The following is a 26,269-nucleotide window of genomic DNA, read 5'->3' on the forward strand; positions in this document are numbered from 1 at the left end:
GAGAGAGAGCAGGAGAGAGAGAGACACGAGTACATTGGTCTCTTTACCTTTACTATGGTGTTGTATGGTAGGGAGCCGACAGTGTATTTTTAATATTGCCCCCACCCAATAAAAAGTCTCCAAGCTAGGTGTGCGGGGGGGGGCAAAGCTGTGTGAGCTTTAAAGGGATACTGTAACCTTGCAAAAGCGACAATTGTCTCTGCAAAGTGATGTGTCGGTGACCCCGAGAGTTGTGCCGTCGCTCCCACCAGCAGTGTAACAGTGCTTGAGCCTAGTAATTGGCTGCTAGACCTAGGCATTGTCATATAGAAGGAGGATATATGCTGCACCATGCTGAAACCAAGGGTTGCAGGTACCTCTCCTTGCCCCAGCCCCAGCAGGGGCATCTTCCCTTGGTCTTCTTCTGAGTTTGAGTCTTCGAATACCAGAGCCCCAATGTTTGCGGGCCAGAATTAATTTATTCCCAGCAGTCAGCATGCTGGCATATTATTATTATTATACAGTATTTATATAGCTCCATCATATTATGCAGCGCTGTACAAAGTTCATAGTCGTGTCACTAACTGTCCCTCAAAGGAGCTCACAATCTAATGTCCCTACTATAGTCATATGTGGTTAATGTAGTCTAAGGTCAATTTTAGGGGGAAGCCAATTAACTTAACTGCAAGTTTTTGGGATGTGGGAGGAAACTGGAGGAAACCCACACAGACACAGGGAGAACCTGCAAACTCCATGCAGATAGTGTTCTGGGTGGGATTCGAACCCAGGACCTAGCGCTGCTAAGGCTGCAAAGGCTGAGCCACCCTGCTGCCCGCTGGCATAGTACACTGAGCTCTACCTGCACATTATAGATAGATTTGCAAACAGCCAGGTAAGCTTATTCTATTGCACAAGACTGTCCATTTTACAATAAAAAACCTCCTGGAATGCAATTTTCATATTTAATTTCTACTTTAAGTTCCACTTAAACTTAAACTTTGGGCAATAAACTCAAACTGCATGAAACGTTAGCAAGTAACAGGTAGCCAGGAATATTGCAGCAGCAGAAAAAGGGAAAATAGATAAATGCAGACAATCTAAGGTGGCTCCAATGATAACAATTAAAGTAAAATCTGTTTAGTAGAAGAGGCAGCAAAACTACAAAAAAGTCATCTTGACAAACAAAAAACCCAATATAAGAAAAACAAAAAGCAGACATGGTACAAGAACTCCCTAATGAAGAATAAGCGGTATTCATTTACTAAACACACATCGGATCGCATTGATAGCGTTCCAAATTCTGATTACAATCCTTTTCTGTGGATCGGGATTGGCAATTATAAGAATAGAAATAACCTGAGGAGCTTTCAGTGTAAATTCTAGGCAGACATTTTCTAGCCTGGAACCTCTGGAGATGGCGGCTTTGCTCTCTGTATTGAATTTGCTCATGGATGTAAAAGGCAATAAAAGATTTAATTGAGCAGCGGACGACTCACCTTCATGGATTTATACAATCTCTCGGCAAAGTAACCGGGCCTGCTCTTTGCACATTTCACTGTAAGAAAAAAAAAATCAATACAATGAAATCCAATAAAAAACAAACAAACAAAAGAAAAACCTTAATGAAAGAAGAGACACCAAAGATAAGGCTATGTTCAGACGAGTGGCCATTGTGATTCACCAATTCTGAACCACCTGAATATCATTGATATGATTTAAAGTGGTAACGCTCCTTTTCTAGAGATGTTTGATGGCAGTGTGGTTGTGTTCGGGTATTTTAGAAACTCCATGCAATTTCTCAATGCTGTCCGCTGCTCAACCACTTCCAAAGGCATGAATAGGAATAATTTCCAACCCAAGCAGTGGCAAAGTGGTTGAAAGTGTTCTGAAGGACAGCAGATGGTCTTTTGCAACAGTTGGCTAGAGAACCAAAACCTCACCGCTACTTCTTACTGGATTGTTTCAGCGCATTTTCTTGACTTCACGCCAATACTGTTAGGAGACAATTATCTGTCCTTCAATCCCGCGCAGTAAGCCACCGCAGGTCAGAGCCCCCGGTTTATTCTCTTCAACCTCGTTGCTTACAGCAGCAGGGGATTTCAAGAAAATAGCCGTCAGTCCTCTGGGCTGCAATCTGCAGCACCACCGGTTTCCCTTTAGCTGTGAATGGTCTCTCGGCATCCCCTGATCTGAGACTGACCGCAGCTGAAGGCGATTTGGAGTTGTCCTAGGGCTAATGAGCAGAGTAGGTCCTGATCACAATCCTGTACGGCCATTGGCTGCTGGGACTTTATTACCTCCCAGTCCCCAGTTGCTCGTTGTAGTGTTAGGTTGGTTTGACCTGCTGCTGGTGTGTTTATTTGTAAGATTTACAGTTTCCTATTCTGCAATTGAATACCGCCTGGACCGACCCTTTGCCTGTCACCCACTCTGCTTTTGTACTTTCCTTTGGATAACTCATCTGGTGGACCGACTACCTGTGCATGGCTTAATATTCTAAATTTGCCTTTGTACTGCATTATCTGCAGGCTCCTGGCTCTCTTCTACCCTTTCCCGGATACCATCCCTTGTGCATAAAAGTCCTGGGGGGCAACCATATGCTGAGATGGCACAACTAGTCTCCCGAGACTGAGCGGGTCCATGCTTTAGGAGAGGAGTACGGTGTTAGATTTTGGGGACTAGCATCTGGCGAGTACTGGTGCTGGACCGGGGCTTTACAAATCTTTTCATCTCACCCTACTCTGGTGCTCACTTTCTAATGCCAAGCACCTGGGAGCAGCAAGGAATAAGGCATTGACATTAATTCATTGGAGTTAGCCCATAGGCTTTAGCAAGTAGTTTTCTTGCAAAACACCACACATGATAACTATTAACCACTATGAAGTTGTCAACCACCCATGTGATCTTTGCCCAAGTATCCGAAGGCATGCTTCACAAATTCTACTAATTTGCTCTTAAGCAACAGTCACATTTGAATATGAAGCATATTTGCATTGAATAGTTATTAATGTGCAAATGCATGCAACTGGTTGGCAAAAAAACAGCATTTGATATGATTTGCCTACAGTTCAAACATCATTTGAGGACATGCCGCATCTAAATAAATGTGCCAGAACCCAATAGAGATCAAATGCAGCCTGTGACCTACCATGTGCTCTGCTTAATAAAATCTTTTGTGGTGCGTCCCAATTACGGGAAACCAACACTTCTCCTATTACAGATATAGAGAGCATCTTAGCCGAACGTAAGGTAGACATTTCATCATATAGATAATGTGTAGAATGGAGACAAGCAGATTTATATGCACCGGGTGACACCATTATCTTCACAATGTGATAAATAAGCCAATCAATATGACATTGAAAGTCGATTTTTTCTCATGGGACTTTTCTCTGCTTACATATTGGGCTTCTCATTCAATGATTAATAGTTGTTCACAGTAAAGGGGGTTTTATATATACGCCATTTATAGAGGCACATTCAAAATTTCCAGGTGGATACAAATAAAACCAGATGACTTTTGCTTATATCTGTTCTAGTAGGGAGGCAGCTAATCTGCAAATTGCAGGTTTTCGGTATATAAAACCCATAGATGCGATCTTTCCTAATACATCAGGCTGATGGTACCACAGTAGGCCATCTCTCACTACATCACAAGTGGGGCTTTTTAATATGAACACATAAAAACATCAGGAATGGCAATGCACGGAAATTCAAAATTCAATTTGTGCATGAGTTTGGTTGTGGCAGAATAACTGCTTATAATTTTTATAAAAAAGGTGTCGGGGACGGCTGTCCGGAGATCAGAAATAACTGTACTTGATTTTACAGAAACTGCTTTGCTTTATTATAAGGTGTTCTGATAAATGCAGCAAATGCCTTAAGCACATTCTCTTTAGTTTTGGATTGAAGAGGTAGGAAGCTCTGGCAGTCATGTTCACACTGTAAAGATTCATTCTGTCCATTCAGAAAATGAGAGAATATCTAAAACAGAACAATGACAGAAGGTGAAGCCTTTCAATAGGAATGTCTAGTCCAACGCCAATGATCTAAGGTGAGATTGTCTCTCCGTTTCTTTTGTACTCTGTGTTCTATAGGACAGGGAAGAAAGATCTTGAAATGGGACATAGAGAGCACAGATAACTGGCCAGGGGTTTTAACCCTTCCCAAACTGTGAAAAGAATGCCATTGCAGCCACCATATTCAAGGACTGGTAAACTGCAATAGATTCCATTTGTTTCCTTCACATTCCATTGCATTTGTCTTTCACACACGAAAAGCCATTTCTGCAAAGACATCATTCCATACTTACCCATCTCACTGCATGCACTGCTGAAGTCTCACTGCATGCACTGCTGAAGTCTCGCTGCAAAATCTTCCACATGCAACTTATTTCTCATTGTGTCATTGGGTATGTCTGACCCCCTTGCTGCTCACTGTGGTTCCTTCCACTGACCCCTATTTCACCATTGTGTGCAAACCGACATGGAGATGTTGGGGAAAACCGCAGCAGGGGACAGCAATATCTGACACTACAGGATTTCTATATCCGATCATTGTTTAACAACTATGAATTTCCAACATAGGAATTTGATGGCACAGAAATTAAGAAAAGCTATTTTTTTTAGTGGCAGGGACTCCTTAGAGGGATCTTTCCATTAAAATAAATTCTAAAATGTCCTCTCTATCGAAAGCCCCTTTCCACCCAAAGTCAAATTGCCTGTAAAAACAATATAAAAAGAAAACAGAACATGTGATTGGTTTAAATACTTCAAAAACACACCCCTTCTGGGACACAAATGGATAGTTCTGGGCTCCATGCTAGGTACATTTCATGCCCCCCCACTATAAGTTCCAGCACTGCAAAATTGAGCTCTTTAGATTATGGACTGGTAGAGAAGTCCCCCTTGTCCCCCATCGCAATGGCAGCCATGCACACCTGTAATGGACTGAAATGCATTTTCTTGAGCACCTAGATCACTGTTTTTTAACCAGTGTTCCTCCAAGGGTTTCTAGGGGTTTCCTTGAGCAATGAGCAGTTTGAGCCCCTCAAGTCAGTTTAACAGATACTAATGATCTTTTTGGCTATCTGTAAGGATGAAATTCTTCACAATGGCGGGCAATGCAAGAGGAATTATTCCCACTGACCACCAAGCTAATATACTGTGAGCTGTGGATATAGTAATTATACAGTACATGGGTTCAAGAAACACTAACTTAGATGGTAGCCTTTCCATCGAATGAAGCTTCCATTTGAACAAGCAAAAAGAGAACAATAAGATCACAAAACACCTACCAATGGCCAGGAGAGCATCTTCAAAGTGTCCAGACATCTCAGATTTTATACTGGCCTCAATATCTTTTTTGGAAATCTTTTTATACTCCTCGAAAACTGTAAAAGGAAGAGAAGAAAAGGCCAAGCTCAAGCTGTGCTCACACGGTATACTTCAAAGAACATGGGCAGGGATAGATTCCTCAAAACAGCGTGGAGGTAAAGCGGGTAATGGCAGAAATCACATCAACTAAATGTAGCATTTGTTTGACAAAAGTGAAATGTTATATCAGAATATCTTACATTCAGGCCGAATAAAACGAACATGTTGAAAAATAAAATATAGGTTTATGTTGAGTGCAGGAAGATTTGTAAATTGCTGTCATCACAAGGTGCCATCACACCATGCCGGTAAAACTCTTTGATCATCACCCCATTTAGAAGCCCAGTTCCAGCTAAAGAGATCATTTTGGATAGTGTGCAAATGTTACAACTCACGTCAGTATGTCAAAGATTTTCACTTACTTCCGGTGCCCGTTACTGCAATAGGAATGGAAAACAATTTTACGGGCAAAGGCACAAATATGCCCAGCTCTTCTGTACCGGAGGAATACTTTAAAGAGGTAGCATATATCTAGGTGTCCACACTTGCAAGCTTTCCAAACACAGATTTCAAAGAAAATCTGATAATGCCAAAGGTTGTCCAGCCATTCATGGCTCTCTTGCACATTCCAATGGGCAAATGAGGGCCCATCAAAGCTATGGGCCGAAAAGGTGTGCAGGGCTGGGGCTTTGCCAGTCAGATCAGTTTAGGAATCAGCTGTTTTATGTATATTAGGATCATTGATGCAAGTTTTTGCAAAAACCTCTAGGTTATAGGACTTCTACCCAAACCAATCTCATGTATTTTGCAGCCGACCCCCGTCTAGCTACTCTGCCATAAAGACCAAATTGGTGGAGGGCAGCAGTTATGGTTGTCCTTCTGGAACCTAGTCCGCCCTCCACAGAGGATCTCTGGAGATGAGTCGGAGTGACCATTAGATTCTTGGTCACCTCTCTAAGGACCTTCTCCCTTGATTGCTCTTGTCCTGGTTAGGACAATCTACGGAGGCCACTTTGCTCTTCCAAACTTTCAGTGCAGCAATCATTTTTGTAGCCTTCCTCAGATCTATGCATTACAATAGTTCTGTCGCTGAGCTCTGCGGGCCATTCCTTTGACCTTATAACTTGGTTTTTGCACAGACGTGCCCCCCCATCTCCAACATGACAGCCCCTCCTTAGAAGTAAAACTATAGAGATGTTTAAAAGAGAATTAAAAAAAAGACAGACAGTAAAGCAGTCAATTTGGCTCCTTGCTGTATCAAAAATGCAACTTTCTAGAGTCTGGTTGGTGGATGTGATGAAGAAGGATTTTTGAGGATCACCAGCAAGTGTTCGCCAAATTACCAAAATTGATTGTAAGATAAACTCAAGTGAATGTGTAAACTATGTTCCCTGATGGTATCCCAAGTCCTCATTTCCAGACTTCGTGAACCTTGACAGATTCAGCTCTTTTTGTAACTGAGGTCACAAAGGATATCAGTGTGTTTAGCCATTCCATTAAATGTGGAAGCTGATGATTCCCTCATACCCCCTATGCATCTGCTACCCAAGACGTTCCTCTGTATTCTGTGCAGGGTTCCTGCGGGTTCCTTGAGCAATGAGCAACTTGGACCTCTCGGGTCAGTTTAGGTGACACCAATTTTTCGAAATCTGTAAGAGTGATATTCTCTCTATAGCCAATCTTCCAATTGCCCACCACACTAATATACTGTAAAATGTGGGTATAGTAATTATAGGAGGGGTTCCCGGATGACCTGAAGGTTTTTTTCAAGAGATCCCAACCCATGTTAAAAAGCTCCAGAAAGGCTGTCCTAGTGTGATAAAGACAGCATGAGTAAAATAAATCAAATGCCAGACATACACTGTCTCTCTATGTTAATTTTTATCTATAATACAACTGATAATGATCCTTTTAATCAATTGCATGTCAATTGCTTAATCAAAAGTATGTCATTCACCTGTTTAATCATTGATCAGCACTATTTCCATTATGTCAGACAGAAATTTTGATCAGGACACAAATTACAGGTTTATTACAGCAGTTAACCAATATACAACAAAAAGAGGTAGGGTTGGGATAGATATGGTTCTTTCTGATAATGTTAAATTTTGCCACCACCTTGGTAGGAAAATCGTTATGAAAACACTAGTAGGGGTTTCATGTGGCAAGAAAATAAAATTCTATAAATTCAAGTTTAGTGGTTACAATAACACATATATTCACAAAAATCGTGTGAATATATCAATAATCCACAGGTCCCACTGAACAAATTTTTCCTTTTAGACCTAATGAAGAGAATTTATGAAATAAGCTGACAAGTATGACTTGTTCACATGAAAGGTTTTAGGACCCGAAACGTTTCGCCTTGTGGATATATCGTTCTTCTGTCACCTACTTCCTCCTATTTCTTCATAAGGACTAACCTGTATATGGACTCTTTCCAGATTCCCCTTGTGAACTCTACCAACACACCATCGTCTAAAAAATCCATAATCAATGTCAAGTCCTGGATTCCTCCTCCAATTTATCCTACAAACCTAACTATCATCAGCTGCAATCTAGTCCCTAGAGCTTGTTCCTTATATTATATTGTGTTCTCACTTCACCCCTGAAGAAGCCACTAGGCAAAAGCTTTGGAACACGAGACTTTTCCTTTGACCAAGACATTCTTGTCTGCTCTTAAATTATCTTCTTTAAGTGTGAAAAGGAGTAAGACCTGGATTACTGATATATTCACAGGAGTTTCATGAATATGTATAGTAGATATTTATATAATATATATAGTAGCATAGTTACACAATTAGGTTGGAAAAAGTCCATCTAGCTCAACCATTAGGGAAATAAACCCTATAGACATAGATGATCCAGAGGAAGGCAAAAAAAATCCTGTTATAATGTATTATTGTAACCATTAAATGTGAACATATAAAGTTTTACGTTTCCTGCAACATAAAACTCCTATCACTGTTTTTTCTATAACCAATCTACAACAAAAAGAAATAAAGTTTTGCCCAATAAGTTTACCATCATTCTAACATTCTGCACAATTATCAACCATACATGCCATCCTAATTATTAATCATTTTTGATTCATTCATCCTTTTCATTTAATTAATTGAAAGAGTTCATGAACAGACATAATTGTATTTCATTGCCCTGCTTTGGATTACTATACAGTGTTCATATTAAATGCAGCCAATGTCTGAAGCCAAAACCCTCTCTGTAGATTTGGATGGAATGATTATGAATTAGGAACCCCGGGCAGCTTTTTATAGCCGTTTGCATGGCAAGTCTTCCCTATCCATGGAACTTCCACAATCCATGCAATGCGATCCATACATTTTGTAGCAGAGGAGAAATAACAGATCATCAGACTAAATTACCTTTCAGTAAATGCTTTCTGTTTCTTGTGCAAAGAATGGTCAGAAACTTCACTTCGTCAGTCCCCCACTTTTTCTCACCAGCTTCATAAAGGTCCTGAAATGACAATTGTAATAATTATTCTACCAAAAAACCTTCATAGATGTGGGATTACCGTACAGAATAAGAATGAGTAAGAAATCCACAAAACAAGACCGGGGGAAATTAAACAGAACAAATTCTGCCAGTGAAAACTGACTTTTTACAGCATTGGGTCAATCAAATGCAATTTCCTTTATTTACAAATCAACCATTAGAACACAAAATATATTTAAACCAATATATAATTGGAAACATCTTTGCATGCTACCGCCAAAAATCAAATAATACAAGAATGTAAGTCTGTACACATTGCCATAAGTGGTCCTCAAAGATAGTATTTCAAAAGAGTAGGCGGAGCACTATCACTTTTCAACACGTTTCGCAGTACGGAAATACCACTTCCTCAGGAATAAATGGTAAGTTACACAAACATTTTCCTTTGATACAGCATAGCTATCTAACAATAGTAAAACTTTCCTGGAGGCCACACTGGGGTATCTGTACGTGCCAATTTTATTTTGGGTTTGGAGCAGTTTATAAGGATAAACTCAGAGAAGACAAAAAAAAGGACACTTTTCAGAATATCTTTATATATATATATATATATATATATATATATATCTATATCTCAGCCAGGGCTCTATCTGCATGGAGTTGGCAGGTTCTCCCCGTGTTTGTGTGGGTTTCCTCCGGGTACTCCGGTTTCCTCCCACATCCCAAAAACATGCAGTTAGGTTAATTGGCTTCGCCCCAAATTGCCCTTAGACTGTTATAAAGACATATGACTATGGTAGGGACATTAGATTGTGAGCCCCTTTGAGGGACAGCTAGTGACAGGACTATGAACCCTGTACAGCCCCACATAATATGTTGGCGCTATATAATTACTGGATAATAACAAATCACATATATATATATATATATATATATATATATATATAAAAATGTTTACATACAAGCTGGATAAACACTTGGCATCTGCCTTTTGCACAACTGAGCTCATACTGGGAAAGGGGGGCGCAGGGGAAGGGTCCGGTCTATGGTGCTGCAATGCTAAGAAAGTACACACAGATTAGAGAAATGAGTTCTTCTTCTGCCATTTACAGAATAGATTGAATACAACACATGGGAGAGTTACCTAATTGCAGCAGAAACAAATAAAGGTCTCCTTCCTTGCAAAGCAGGGTTGTGCTGTGTAGCTAAATTATATAAATCTCAGAACTGGATAAACAACGGAAAAAAAGGGGTTCAATTTAGGGCTTTGTTTATAGAACAGATAATCTGACATTCCGTGTTGGAAATCAATTACAGTCTTTGAAACACAAGAACCTGGAAGCATGTTTGGGGGGAATATCTAATTCCCTGTTTTATAATAGGAAGCCCCAATGATAGTTCCCAGTGTTGATATAACAATGTGTGTTCAATAAGCCCCCTTAAATCCCTTCTATCTTTTGCAGGGAACCTCATATCCTTATTGCCTATGGCTACAATTCATGCGCCGTTTAGAAAGCCTTACTTTGTCGCCACCCCATTATGCCATAGAGAGCTGCGACTAGGGACCCGATTTATTACAGCTCTTCAAGATTGGAGAGGATATACTTTCATCTGTGCCTGGGTGATCCAGCAAACCTGAAATGGGTCTGGTCTAGGACTGAAAAATTTGCTAACAAATAGCAAATTACTTTTAAGGAATCCATTCCAGGTTTGCTGGATTACCCAGCTTCAGTGTTAAAAGTATATCCTCTACAGAGTTTGAGAGCTTTAATAAATCAGGCCCTATAAGTTTAAACACTTCCATTGATGATATAAAATGCAAGGAATCATGAGAAATGTAGAGCTGCTGGTACAAAGAAACAATTCTTCAAAGGGTAGGTTTAAAAAATATAATCCTTGTGTATGATTGCATGCTTGTTGCTCTTTTATTAACTCTTAACATGAAGAATAGGACTTTAGTTCAGTAGATTTTTTCTGGCCAGACAGCGTAAGTTTAGAGGTGTCATGACTGGGGAGACAGTGCCACTAGGGGGCGCTATGGCTTGCACAAAAATGATGTGAGCCCTGAGAAGAGCCATGTTGCAGAGTCCAAGCAGTAACCAGGTCTTCCCCAGAGCCTCTAGTGGTGAGGATGTTGCCCTGCTGGTTACTGCCAGGTTGCGGTCCTTGGGCACACCAGGGTGGGCAGGATGATAGATGGTACCAGAGCACTAAGCAGAAGCATCAAGAAAGGCCGGGGTCAGGGCAGGCAGCAAGCCAGAGAGGTCAGGTCACAAGACTGGGGTCAAATGCAGGGATCCAGGAAAACGGTGGCGTTGACAAAGGGAGCACTACGGACACAGGGAAAATAGGAGACAATGGAAGACATACTGGTAGGAGGCACAGGTGTCTCAGGGATATCCACAGACAGACAGGAACACTAGGACGGCACAAAAAAGTTGGCTGGGAAGCAACAAGGGAACAACAAAAGAGCTGGACAGGGAAAGCAGTGAATTAACTAACAAGCAGGTGCACAGGAAGTGCTCAGCATAGCCAGGGGGCTCGGCACTAGTGGAGACATATAGCACAAAGTGTGTCTGAGCCAGCTAAATAGCCAGAGATGATTAAGAGGCTATTTCCTGATCGCCCGGGGGGATGGGCGAAACTGATAAAACTTAGAAGAGCAGGCACACCGAGTCAGAACTGTCCACATGCACAGGGGAGGGGTGTCTGCACTTTAGCAAGGAAGAGGTAAATGTGACAAAAGGTTTGCAAACGAGAACAAATTTAGAACAACGTGATCTTGATTAAGTATTAGAAGGGGAACAAGGTTAAAATGTAGCTTTTACCAGCATAAAACAAACGTTCTAAAATCTCTCCCTTCCAAACAGTTCAATTCAAACATACGTCTGTCAAAGCATCCATTTCACCCGTCGCTGTAAAATCTACGGGTTCCCATTAAAGAAAACAAAAAAAATAAATCTAACAAATAGATTTCTTGCCGGCTGACAATATAATAAGCCACTTTTGAAAGGAGACAAAATTTGTAACCAGCTCAGGATTTCATCTGAAGTGTTAAAAGCCACAAAAACACAAAACGTTGGATGAAACTGAAACGGAGAAGCGGGATCGCTCGCTCAAAAAAATAAAATACCAGCTCAATGTTTTGTGCCTGGGAAAACTCAGCAGGTGTCGGTGATGTGAAAAAGCATAAAAAACAATGAAGAGAAACTCAGCCAGGAAAGACAGGGAGGTTTCAAAGTTTTGTGGAAAACAAAAGGCTGAATCACGCTGTCTTCTCAAACACTTCAAATGTCTTCCATAGAACCGCAGACGGCTCAGAATTATCTGTGCAGATCCTGTATTTCTGAAGTGTTCATTTCACAAAGTGAACATAAGATAAAGTGATCAATGGCTTACAAAATGGCATTTTAAGGGAGAGCTTTGTAAAGTATTATAAATGAGCGCTAGAAAGTGAAATCCATGCTTCTTCACAATTCTATGACCATGATCATATTCTATAAAGGGGTATTTCAGCCAGGATTCCTCCTGAGGTTCCTGGGGTTTCCTTGAGTAATTTCTGTGCCTCTCAGGTCAGGTAAGTGACGCCAATGATCTTTTTGACTATCTGTAACATTGTGGAGGCTGATGATTCCTTTACTCCCTGCTACCAAAGACTTTCAGATCGTTATATACTTAATTAGTGTTTGCCAACCAGGGTTCCTCCAGAGGTTGCTCGGAGTTCTTTGAGCAATGAGCAGTTTGTACCTCTCAGGTCAGTATAAGTGACACCAATGATCTTTTTGGATATCTGTAAGGGTGACATTCTTCCCAATGGGCGGCAATGTAAGGGGAATTCTTCCCACTGACCACCACACTAATGTACTGTGATCTGTGGATATAATAATTATAGAAGGGGTTCTCTGAAGTACTGAAAGTTATTTCCAGGGTTCCTCCATGTAAAAAAAGCTTGAGAAGCACTGCTCTATACAAATGTTTTTCCAGTGTTTCCCCACGGCTCAATGTGAATTAGTATGAACGAGAACCCGCTGGTGTGCCAATAGTATGAGGTCTATTGGTTCCCCAAGGTGAATGAACACCAGACTGGAAAACACCAATTCTTCCCGAGTTTACTTGTATCATGATGAATACATCAGTAATGATTTCCACCTATAATTTCAACTAAAAACAGGCAATATATTGTATATGTAAACAACACATTTACCCTTCCATGCAGTACATCCAGCTTGCATTGTCTACAACTTTACAATTCAGCTTTGCTGCCATCTTGATTATTGGAACCAGTTGTGTTCCAATGGTTATATCATCGTATTTATTCTTTGGTCAGATATCTCTCAACACATTTTAAGACCATTCCTTATCTGTGACCATAAATTGTGCACACAGAGCTTCCATTTCATGGGCAGCCACTGGAAGGAGTGCAGAATCTCTGTTGTGTAAATAAACTTTGCTGGATTCTACAGAAAAGAAGCGACCTGCCTAAAGGAGCATTAAAGCAGAAATATATTCCCCTAACCTCCAGTGACGGAACATCCACAAAGCAAGGTTCAGGACTTTGCAAGTCATGATTGGCCGTGGTGCAATAAATAAACTTCTGCCCATACATGTGTCCAAACCATGCAATATGCTGCGCATGTCCAACCCAGTGTGCAATGCAGAGGAGATTATAGACAGGAAATTAGGAATCCACCATTAAAGAAGAGACCAAGCATGCCTCTTCTGCAAAAAAAAAATTAAGAAAAAATGTACAAATTTTTAATCCTTTAATTTTAAAGGAAATCCTAAGTCAGATTTCTCACGTTAAGGATCTGATATTTTAAAGCACTTATTTTTCATTTTTTTTTCTTTTTATTATTATTGGTGTTGCATTGAAAAAGAGCAAAACAGTTTGTAAAATCTTTCCAGCTGCTGCAGTAGCACAAATTTGAGTTTAATAACACAGAACAAAATGTCTTGCCTATGGATTGCATTGAAATATATACATTTTGTGCCAGAAAAGAAAGACTTGTTTGTTCTAAAATGTATTGCTTTGTTATCTTACCCAATTACAAAGTTAAAGTCTTGTAACAAAAATGTAAAAACTGCTGTGTGTGCAAGAGTCAGCTCTGATCTGCTCAATTACAGTTTGAGTTTCCCATAAATGGAAAAAATTAAATTTTATTAATACATTTTTAAACATTGGAGTTAATTCCTTTCAATATAAAAACAACAAAGCGCATCCACTGTATACCAATGAATGAAGTCTAAAAAAAAGACAGAAAAGACAGGGTTTTCGACACAAATATTGAAAAATATTTGTATAATATAAAAAAATTCGACAACAAGTTCCACACAAAATTTGTATTACCAATTATAATTTCAATATTTGAGCCAAAAACCGTATCTTTTCTGTCTTTAATTTATATACCTATACAAACCAGGGTTAGGCACAATCAAAATATTAAGTTAAATAACTTAAGAGATCCAACATGCACTTACCCTAATTAAAATAACATTTTTATATTTATATGTAGTTTGTGCTTTATATATTAGAATTATCCAAATTTTCATTGTTTGGCATTTATATAATTGACTTTTTGGGGGACTAAAATGTATATTCCTGCAAACTGTATCATCTCCCCTTCCCTTGATAGATTTCTATGTTCCTAGGAATATACTTGAGAGATCTGTGACTAAAGGCTGGCATAAACCTCAATAAGTATATAGAAAACCGGTATACCAATCCTTTCATTTGAAGTTGTTTAATCATAATCCCTTAATTTGTCTTTTAGGGACGATTGTACTGGAAGAGAAAAGAAAAATGCCAGTGGGGTGCAAAGAGAAGAAAACGTAACAAAAATAAAAAGGAGAAAAATGAAATTATTTTGGAGAATGATCAGAGGCTTATCGGTTTATTATGAAAAGCTCAAATGAATCCGCCGAAAAAAATTACCTTTGCATCCTGTTTGGCTAACGCTTCATCCACTTTGTCACTTTGGTCTCTTCCTCCCTGCAGGGAAAGAAAACAATTTAGATTGCTTTAACGTTTTCATATATTGTTCTATATCACTTTGTCCTATATCGTACTCGTACAGCCCATGAGTGTCATGCATTGACCTCGCTTTGAACTCCGCCAAGACACCAAGTTACAACAATACAACTTAGTATTGGATTAGTATAGAGCAGCGAGTCCTAACCAAGGTTCCTCCAGGGGTTCCTTGAGCATTGAGCAGTTTGTACCTCGGAGGTCAGTTTAAGTGACACCAATAATCTTTTTGGCTATCGGTGACATTCTTCCCAATGGCCAGCAATGTAAGAGGAATTCTTCCCACTGACCACCACACTAATATACTGTGAGCTGTGGATTAAGAAATTAAAGCCGTGGTTCCCTAACACCCAAAAGTTATTTTAAGGATTCCCTCATGTTAAAAAGATCAAGAAAAGTTCCACTTTTTCCTATACTTGCCATAGGCAGTGTTTGGATGAGATTCTAGCACAGTATTTCTCATTTATTTATTTTTTTTTTAACATGGGGGAACCCTTAAAATAATATTTGGGCATTAGGGAACCTGTTCTTTGGGGAATGACCGATATGTGCACATTATAGCACTAAAACATGTTAAATATGTGTTATATATAATGTATATACCCCAATGCACCTTGAGCGAACGTGCTTCACGGAGCACAACATGCATGATGAGCTTTGGAATGTCTTTGCAAAGTTCTTTTAAATGGATACCCTGTGCTAATGCATACACATTACATTGGGGTGCATAGATTACTACAGTGATATATGGAATTAAAAAAAATAAAATGAAACATCTGAGCATTACAGATCAAGTAGACTTTACTAAGCCCGATCACTCCAGCATCCAAGTATGTAAATCAACACAACTAGTAGATCTAAAGATATCTTCTAAACCCAAAATGGAAAAAGAAAAATTCTCCAAGCAAACATTATTATTACTACACAGTATTTATATAGTGCCGACATATATTATGCAGCGCTGTACAAAGTCCATAGTCATGTACTAGCTGTCTCTCAGAGAAGCTCACAATCTAATGTCCCTACCATAGTCATATGTCATTACCACAGTCTAAGGGCAATTTTGTGGGCTAACCAATTAACCTAACTGCATGTTTTTGCAATGTGGGAGAAAACCGGAGTACCTGGAGGAAACCCACAAAAACACGGGGAGCACCTGCAAACTCCATGCAGATAGTTTCCCTGATGAGATTCGAACCTGGGACCCCATGCTATGTAGAAGTTTTATGTCTGGAAAATCTACAAATGTAAACCCCCCCCCCCATCGTTTTTGCCAGGACCTCTCCTGCCTTTTAGTGCCATGTTAATTGACTAATATTTATGTGAATCCCAGTCCAGCCCTCCTTCACGCAAGGAAACCTAGTCTTGCATGTAATTTGCTTCCTATTTTTGCGTGTCACATCTAATTGGTGAGCAGCACAGTTGGTTCAGAGGTTAGTACTCTGGCCTTTGCAGCACTAGATAACAGGATGGAATCTTGGCCAGGACTCTATTTGCAAGTAGCTTGCAGGTTCTCCCTGCTTTTGTGTGTTTTTTTTCTGGGTACCCCGGATTCATCCCACATCCCAAAAACATGCAGTTAAACAAGTTGATTTCCCTCACAAATTGGCCTTAGACTATATTATTGACATATGACTATGGTAGGGATATTAGATTGTGAGCCCATCTGAGGGACAGCTAGTGAAATGACTACTGACTTTGTACAGTGCTGCATAGTATGTTGGTGCTATATAAATACAAGATAATAATAACTGACCCTCTTACTAAAAGGAAATAACTGTTATGGAGTCTGCAAGCACATTTGGTCTATAAAACAGGTATTCTCTTCCTATGCATGGTTTATTTTTCTCTTGAATTTAACTCGTTTAAATTTGGGTTTAGTTGGGCTTTTATGCACATCCTGACCCCTTTTATCCTACCACATCAGTAGTTATTGCTGCTCATCAAATACAGAACCATTTGCAAAACTTGGGCACCATTACACCTAGTTATAATTTCTTTAAAATTACCAAAATCATGGAGGTGACCAGATATTGGAAGGAATTGAATTTCTCTTTAAAATGCATTTTATGCTATAAGATTCCTATTCTACTGCTAGCACAGCATGCATGGGCCCATACAGAAAAAGTTTCCCATAAAACTTTAGCTGGCTACATTTCGGAAATATTTGATATTTTTATACCCTCATTAAATTCTGTTCCATTTTTATGCTCTATTTGCATTGCTCAGAGTTGTCAGACTATATGTATGAATAATTTCAGCTCTGGAAACTAAGCCGCCTTTACGCTGTAAATTCATATATGGGATTTGTTTGCTGAATGCAAAGATGGTCTGGGATATGCTTCATTCCTCTGAAAATAAAAGTATAAAGCAAAGCTTTGATTGTAGAGCCTCTATGATGTACAGACTTCCTAGCCAACGGGAACTTACGGCAGCCAGAGATACCAGAACCCTCTGGAACATGAAAGAAGTGTCTGAACAAATATCGTCCTCCAGAGACTTGCCATATTCTGCAAGAAAAAAGGAAAAAAAGTGTAAGATAACTTACAAAGCCAGCCAAACACATAAAACAAAAATTACAAAAAAACTTTTTCTTTGAGTTGTTTTAAAAAAAGGGGTGATCAGTGCAGAAAATGCTATCGGTCAGAATGGTGGCATAGAGTGTAGACTGCTGACCTAGATGATGAACTCCTGGTAGGCTTTGTGGTGGCAGATGGACTACAATGACCTTTATCAACTTTTTTACCATAGAGAAGCATTGAATTTGAAGTCAAGAGAACCCCTGATAAAATAGTTGATTAGGGATCAGGGAGAAGAACCCTCCGTATTGGGTATTAAGGAAAAGATTGCACCTTCAACAAGTGTGGTCTATCCACCTATACGGATTAAAGAAAATATCATGTCATATTGGTGGCTCTGCAATAAAGACGTTATTATGTGGGCACCATCAGATGGGGGTTGAATCAGTCACAGCTCAAGGAAACCTTTCAAGGAATGCTGGCTGACAATGGTTGGACCCCCGTCGCTTAATATAGTTGTATAAAATAAGTTTCCACCAATGGTCATCTATTTTGTGGTATAAGAGTAAACTGAGCCAAGACGGATTTTCACTCAGCTGTATGCATAATGCCTTACTGCCCAACTTCTCCATGTACTCCACCATTTTTCTCCATTTGCTTCACCATGGTCCAACAAGCATGCACCTTTAGCAACATATCACTTACATATTGGCACTGTAAGTATGTAGCCTGAGGAGAATTTGCTATGACAGCATGTATTAAAGGTTGGTGTGAGAGAGATGAACTTAAAGAAGAGACTTGGATGCCATATGTGTACATTATTGCAAGAGACCACCTGCTAGAACTTAAACCATAGTGGGCGCAGCCAGCAATTGTCATAATGTGCCAATGTGCACAGCATACTGGCTTAATATGGCACACGGACCTTTGACACGGACCTTTGAATCTGCTCTTCTCCAGTGACGTGAGGTCCAGATTTTCCCCATCCTCATGATCACCATGTTATCATCCTTTTACAGGTTTGGCATCATCTTACTTTGGCCATTAGGCAAACACCTGTGAACCATGTCCATGAGTGAGAAGGTTTATGGATGAATGGGGTGGTAGTGGGAGCAGGGCAGTGATGAAGGCCATTAAATAATCAAATGCTGGTTAACTAAGAACCAGAATAGCATTTGGGGTGGCCAGGGTACCAACCGTTGCGAGCCTTACCGGAATAGCTTTTCTCCTTTTTTCTGAACAAGCTCTATTTGTAAACTTTAAGAGTGTGTATTTAATAAAATATTGTTTCCTAGTATGTAATTTGTTCATATGGGGCAAGTACCAGGGGCAGGTCTTCTTGCACCCAAGGTTAAGATGCCACGTTGCATCTTCATGATAATGTATACAAAGAAAATAACCTTGAACTATTATAGCTTTATATGGGTCAGATAAAATTATTTTTCCATCTGGTGCAAAATTGTTCAGCCAGCTGGGTAATAAAAATGTTCTACAAACCAAATCCCATAAACTAAAATTAAGTATTTAAATAACATTGTGCACTGAAAATCTGTGGTTATAGCATCTAGAACATACTCAGTTTATAGGTTCCATTGATGTTGCGGATCTCTTCTGTTGAACGAGAAGCCAGGATTTCAATCAGACAGCCTTCATCAGTTCCTGCACCCTACAGTGAAAGAAAGCAACACATTTAATTAGCTTCTGGCTTGAAAAAAATGTTTATATATTTCAGCATTGTCTGTCCATGTAAAGCTGTCTTGGGAAGAATAAGAGGCCGCCATTGCTGACCCCCCATTTGGAAATGTTGGTCGGCTGGCTGTGACCCAGAACAAGAAGAGATTAGAAAATCATAGAAATGTCTGTATACATGCCCCTCAAAAATTTAGGGGGAGGTTAACGATGGCAGATTTCGTGGCTCTAAATAAATATCTCACCAAATAAATAAATCCCACATATGCAATGGCATTTTTATCTTGTCCTCATTTTTCTTTTGCACTGCTTAGTACAATTTAATCTAATGGCCTGATGTCCAACTTTTGGGCCCTAGAGAGTGTTTTTAAGGTCCTTGCAGACTATAGTCTGTGTTTCCTTAAAGCCTGTAATACCAGTGATCATTAGCAGTCTCTTGAAGCATATATGCTCTTCCCTTTCCGCGTCCATGCTCCCCCCGGCCTATCTCCTCTTTCCGTGTTCGCGCTGTACCCGGCCCATCTTCCCTTTTCCGCGCTATCCCTGGCCCATCTCTCCTTTCTGCGTCCACACTCCTCAACCCTTCCAACCTTCCCCATCCACACTCCTCAACCCTTCCAACCTTCCCCATCCACACTCCCCAACCATCCCGCCTTTCCGCATCCACACTCCCCAACCGTTTCCCCCCTTTTGGCGTCCATACTCCCCGAAAAAAAACCCCCTTTACATGTCTACACTCCCAGACCATCCCCCCCCTTTCTGCGTCTACACTCACCGACCATCTCCCCTTTTCACGACCATCGCTTCTAGCACAGTATATCTGTAGTCTCTGATCATATCTTGTAGTAATCCTGTAGTATTTTACTTTCTCCTGTTGCCAGTCTGTTGTCTCCAATAACCTACTTATAGCACTACATTCACTGCAAATGATGTGTGGCATATTAATAATACAGGTAGTCCCCGAGTTAAGGATATTCGACATATGGATGACTCCTAGACAGGAACGGTGCTTCCCTCGTGTACCTGTGATCTTACGAGCTGAGCTGATCTGTATCATCTTGTAAATCTTTAATGGCCAAGACAAACTCTGAAGTTGTTAAAGCACAGCTTGCCCCAGAAGTTAATGAATGTTTTGGCTCCATAAAGTTTTTTTTTTTGCTTTATTTTTGATTAACTCACAGTGAGGATTTTATACAGTAACTGACACCATGTTGCCTAATAATATGTTGAGACAAACATCTTTTCTTATTGTATTTATTAAAATAATGTACCTGATTCGACTTCCATACAAATTCAACTTAAGAACAAACCTACAGTCCCTATCTCGTATGTAACCCGGGGACTACCTGTATATTTTAAAGGGCCGCATTTAAAGCCCCTATACCAAGAAAGTTGACCACCATTGATCTTAGTGATAACTATTAGTGATATTAACCAACAATTTAGCGGTATTTCTACTCCATTATAAGGAATCGGATTATATTTCTGTTATATGGAGGTCTAAATGCTTGTTTTAGCTTACAAACCTTCTGTTTGCATGGCTTTGACTTTATGCATCCCATCTCCCATTTACTTTTGACTCCCTTTCTGTATGGCCCCACTTACTATACGGACAATTAAAGTTTTTTCCCCCAAAGGACTACTCTTTATCTATATTTATTTTCAGTATCCATCTCTCTCTATCTGCAGTGAAAATAAATATACTTGGCCAGAAGTTGCGTGCTGCGTCCATAAAATTGGTCTTGCACGGGGACCATTTATTACGTGTGCCTGGTGTTGCTTTTCACATAGATTTTTGATATATTTATGTTTTTAATTTAGCAGAATAACCTTGGACTGGTTCACGGTATAGTTTTTTTTTTTTGTTTACTGAACATTTCTGCCTTGACTGTCAGAAGGGGGCTTACAAAGGAAAGCTAAATGAATTTGTCATTGCTTCTTTTCAATTCTTCCATTATGTATGTCTCTTCCACCAATATAGTGAAGGACAAGATGTTGTTTTTCAGCAGATTATCATATCAAAAGCTCCATGATACAATCAGTTCTTGACTTTCATGTAATTAATGCAGTCAGATCTACAGGAACAAAATACATTTGGAGGAGGCAGGTTTCATTGTTTGCCATTTCACAATTTTCAATAAACCATTAGCTCCAGCTGGAGAAAAATCTGTTGGGTCAACTCACTGGTGGTCAGACCCACTAATTAAATCAGTGTTTCTCAACCTTATTAACATAGGGAACCCCCTTGAAATAATTTTCAGGTCTTAGGGAACCCCTTCTTATATTACTATATTATTGACTGGTGGCCAATTGGAAGAATATCACCCTTACAGATAGCCCAAAAGTGTCAGGTAAACTGACCCAAGAGGCTCAAATTGCTAATTTCCCGAGAAACCTGTAACAACCTCTGAAGAAACCTTGGGACTCCACAGGTCTCGGATTGAGAAAACTTGAATTAAATCATTTAGCAGATCTATAAAGCATGCCATTTGCTAAAACGTGCTCCTTTCCTAAACAATTCCCATGACCTGAACACATCAGAACTGCAGAATACATACAACATTCACTTGTCTCCTCAACAATCACCAATTTGAACCAACCAAATGATTATAAAGGCATCAAACTCCCCTTCATCTATGTCAACGCTTACCAAAGGTTCACCCGTTTTCTTGATTCACCCGTTTGCTCATTTTCAGCTTCTGACGATTAACCTTATAAACACAGCTAATATTTTCATAAATATGCCCCATGCTACATCTGTTTATGACACCATTTACCTTGTCTGCTATACCCGCTCTTCCATGGACTCACATTTACGGAGATAAGTACCATTAAGTGGTTCCTCATCACTAATAAAATCAACAGACTAGACTTTATTTCCCGGAGTTAATTGGAATGAACGGCACATCCCTAGGAATGGCTATTTATAGTTTAATTATGCCTACAGCGTGATACATTTTTAATAATCATGTAATTATCTTTTGCTTTTGGAAAAGTTTATACATACTATGAATTAGCATTAATGCAGGATGCATATTAATGCTATCACAGGCAAGATAGAAAATATAGAGGATACATTAAATATCGACACATAAAATAGACTCAATATAAAATTGTATGTTTAGGTGCATTTTCTATTAATTATTATAAATTGAGTCCCTTATAATTACTATAACTACAAGTGGCGGGATTATTTATACCCAACTGGATGCCCAAAACAAGGAACCCCGAGCAATGCCCACCACCCCTTCCCTGGTGGTGCCAAGCCCCCCTTTCCTCTACCCAATGGAGAAGATATTTATTACAAATGTTTCTAAAATAATCTGTATTGAAATGATAATTAGATATCTGATGTAACTTTACATTTGCTTTTATAGCAGTAGTAGTTAGCTTCTGCTTTATCTGCAGGTATTCAATACGGAATGCAGAATTTATGTTTCCATGTTATGTAGCCACCTTCACAGCTCTGAATATGCCTTTTTTGTAGGAGGGATAGGCAGTCTAAGTTAGGTTTGTCATTATTCAGGGTTGCTTAGTGTCCGGTCTCTCTTGACTTCTTGGGTTCTCAACTATTCTTTACCTTAGGTGTCCAAATGGACTATATCTACTCATACATACAGCCTAGGAGATGATTATCTGGCAAGTAATCCTGCACTGTGCACCATTGCAAGGTCACTCCCTGTTTATTATGTCTGGCAGTGTCCCTGGAAGCAAGGAGGGCAAGGAAAGAGCAGCATCCTTTGCTTCCCTTTAGCTGTGCAGCCTGCGATATACTTTTTCAGCATCCCCAGCACTCTCTGACTGTGCACAGCTGAAAGGGATTTTAGGAGCAGATTAGTCCCTGGCTCCATTCTGCCCTGCTATTGTCTGATAGAAGTTTTTAGTCTTTCTGCTCCCAGTCCCTAGTGGCCTGTTAATCTGGGCTGACCGGCTGCTGGAGTATTTATTCTTTAGATTTAACGTTGCTTACCCTGTGATTGTATGCTGCCTGGGCCGACATTTGCCTGTGACCCCAATTCTACTTCCTTTTTTCCCCTAGATACCATGATGAACTTATTTGGAATACTTAGGTTAACTAAGTATGACCTTTGGCTCTGTATTCTGGACCCACCTCTGTTGGGTTCATTTGTACTGCATTAACTGTGGGCTCCTGGTCCTCGATAAGTCCTTCCTCAACACCATCGCTTGAGTACTCAAGTCCTGGGGCAAATGCGTGCTGGGAAAATGCAACTAGCCTACCGAGGCTGAGCAGGGGCTTGCTATAGGCAAAGATTGCAGAGCTATATTGTGGGAACTGGCAAGCAGTGGGGGTGGACCAGGACCTTTACACCTACATACATAAATACATGCACAGAGTCTACTTCAGAATAGTATATAAGGCTCAGAGCAAGTTGTTCTGTCCGGTATTATACCTTCATTGCTTTCTTCAGTTCTTGCACATCATATTGAATTGATGAAGTTATCAAACCAAGAATCACTTTTTCAAAGTTTCCTGTCAGTTCAGATTTCAGGTCATCTTCCAAATCCTAAAAGGTAATGAGCACAAAAGAAAATCAATTATTTTCATTTGATGGGCAGACAAAATGATTGAAGACATCCTGTTGGCCACCAGTTGAGACTGAGCCTTAACAAACATATGTATTGTATGGAAATCTTCCCATTCTTCCACCGTCCAATAACACATCATTGCAGTACTGGCAAGACTACTCATATGGGTTGTCCTTTTGGATTGCCATAGATACTCATTGACTTTGACTTATGTACTTTATATTATTTTTATGTTATATATGCACATTGGTCAAAATCAATGGAGTATCTATAGGGCCATCTGTAAGGACAACCAATATGAATGGTCCTGCCCAGCTACATAATGAGTCCGATTTATTAAAGCTCTTCAGGACGGGAGATGATAGACTATCATGGAAGAACCCGAGTGATCCAGCAAACCTGGAATGGGTTTCTTTACTATTACCTGGCACTATTTCCAATCCTGGACCAGATCCATCCTGGATTTGCTGGATCACCCAGATTCTCCCCATGATAGTTGCCTTAATAAATTAGGCCCAATGTATTTCTGCACAAGTCTTTTCAAGTGAAATTAGTTTATGGAAGCAGATGTCCCACTTGCATGCTCTTAAGGTGAAGGGGGAACCAGCCACTACATACTAATGCAAATGGAGGGGCAAAAATTTGTAAAAAGAACCTCCCAGCATGTCCCTGGCTGTAGCTCTATTGGTCTGTTATAATTTATATGACTGGTAATTTAAGTCAAGAAAGAAAAATGTTCAATGGTTCTTGGGAAATAAAAATGATCAGGTCAAAATAGAAGAAATCCCTCTGGAAGCTTCAGGAATGCATTCTGCAGTAAATAACAACAGTCGTATTTGATTTATGTCACAGCAGAGCAATACAGGAGACACGCATGGTGTCTTTGTCTGGCGTCTATCATGGCATCGGTTTCATGTCACTGACACTGGACGCAACAAGTATCAACATGACATTCACATTTATTCAAACAACATATCTGACACATGGGGTGGAAAGGTTCATGATGGATAAAGGATAAAAAGTGCAGAAATAAAATCTGCAATGTAAAGATAGACAAAGGAATTTGCTTCTAAAGGATTCCTGTAGTGCAAGAAATACAGAAGCCGCTGGTGCTGACTTTTCCTGAAACAGTTATTTACCTTACAGTCCTTAAGTAAGACTAACAGTAAGCATATTTTTTTTTTAGTTATTTTTAATTTTATTTATTTAATTTTTCAAGTTACCATCTTGCCCCCCTGCTGTATTGGGCAGTGAAGGAGCAGAACATAGACACCTTTATTATCATGCTGCCCCTTCAATACGGCCCCCTCAAAACAGCTCATATCAACACATGTTCAAGCTGCAAAATTGAAGGGAATAATAAAAGGCGTTGATACAGAATCAAATTCCAAATATACGCTAGCTGCATAGATATCAAAAAAGCTGTATTACTTAGTTCTCATACTATATTTACACTGGTGGCACAATCGGAGGTTCTCAGGTGGTTCACACTAACAGGAACCTTGCCAGATTCTGGGCTGTCCGCACCTAAAGAACCAGCATTTGAACATTCTGTAACGGACAGCAGAGGGCAGTACTGAACCGCTTACTGTTGCCCCCATTTAATCTATGGCAGGGGTGTCAAACTTTAATCTGGCTCCCAGCATCCTTTTTCTTGCCCCCAAAGGAATCCTAAATACGAACTGCAGCTGGCCCGCCGCTGCTTTAAAATAGCACCGCTACTACAATTCCTGGCATCACTCGCATCTATAGATCAGCGGGCTCTCTGCCTATGCGTGGCCCCTCATTGAATTGTTTTATATACACAATGCCGGGAATTGTAGTAGCGGCACTATTTCAATGAAAAGGAAGTTCCAGCGGCAGTTCCAGGCTTGTTCCAGGCTTGTTCCAGATTGAATGTGAAGCAAAACTTCTTTGTTATCATATGAAAAGGTTTTATATCTAATAAGAAGGAAAAACTTTAATAAATTTGAAGGTTGGCCCGCTACTTTGTTCTTCATTTCGGCCCTCTTTGTATTTGAGTTTGACCCCCTGCTCTATGGCCTACCATGGATGAGATGCCACATGTAGAGTGCAGTTCAGGGGTGTGGAAAAGCAGTAACCTCACCGCACCTAACCACCCGTCTGAAAATAGTTTAAGTTATTGACATGCTTAGGCTATGTCAATGATTGCCGAAAACAAAGAAAGGGTCACTGGAAAAAATTGGTTGTGCTTTTCTTGGCGAAAATCCAACGTGTGTAGCTGAAATTATTGACATTCTCAAGGCCTGTGCCCATTTTTTACATTTTGTTTTTCCTTTATCAGAAAATAATAATGATTGATGGTTGACCTCTGTGCTTTCCTATTGAAGAGAGTGCAGCAGGGTGTTACCCCCTCATCTTCCCAACCCAATAGAGCGGAGCAGCACTGTGTGCAAGGCACTCATTCATTCTCCGGTCACTGGAAAATATCTGACAGTCTGCATGGAACTTAGCTAGAAACCTTGCAGTGCAAATATATCGCAGCAGTAAAGCATTATTCTCATTCACTATAGGCCGTTTCCAAGAATTCAGTTAACCTCGGCATGGAAACAACACTCACTGTCACATGGCCAGTAGAGATAAAAGGGGAAACGTTACTTATCTTGCAGAAGAGCTGGTTACAGTTTATGAACTTTAAGAAAGTTGGTCAACTTCCA

At 39.9% G+C, this 26,269-nt stretch overlaps 1 protein-coding gene across 2 annotated transcripts in view; it reads right to left on the minus strand.

Moving 5' to 3' along the window:
- Positions 1 to 26,269, minus strand: part of ANXA4 (annexin A4) — a 64,430-nt gene that overhangs the window by 7,271 nt on the left and 30,890 nt on the right. For both annotated transcript variants that reach the window (XM_072402812.1, XM_072402811.1), the window contains exons 5-11: positions 23,456 to 23,569; positions 18,930 to 19,020; positions 17,266 to 17,345; positions 14,743 to 14,799; positions 8,738 to 8,831; positions 5,276 to 5,371; positions 1,476 to 1,534 (exon numbers count right to left, since the gene is read on the minus strand). In XM_072402812.1, the coding sequence (XP_072258913.1) occupies positions 1,476 to 1,534; positions 5,276 to 5,371; positions 8,738 to 8,831; positions 14,743 to 14,799; positions 17,266 to 17,345; positions 18,930 to 19,020; positions 23,456 to 23,569 (591 nt within the window). The remainder of the gene's footprint in view (positions 1 to 1,475; positions 1,535 to 5,275; positions 5,372 to 8,737; positions 8,832 to 14,742; positions 14,800 to 17,265; positions 17,346 to 18,929; positions 19,021 to 23,455; positions 23,570 to 26,269) is intronic.

Source organism: Pyxicephalus adspersus, chromosome 2 (assembly GCF_032062135.1).
Source record: "Pyxicephalus adspersus chromosome 2, UCB_Pads_2.0, whole genome shotgun sequence".
Lineage (NCBI taxonomy): Eukaryota > Metazoa > Chordata > Amphibia > Anura > Pyxicephalidae > Pyxicephalus > Pyxicephalus adspersus.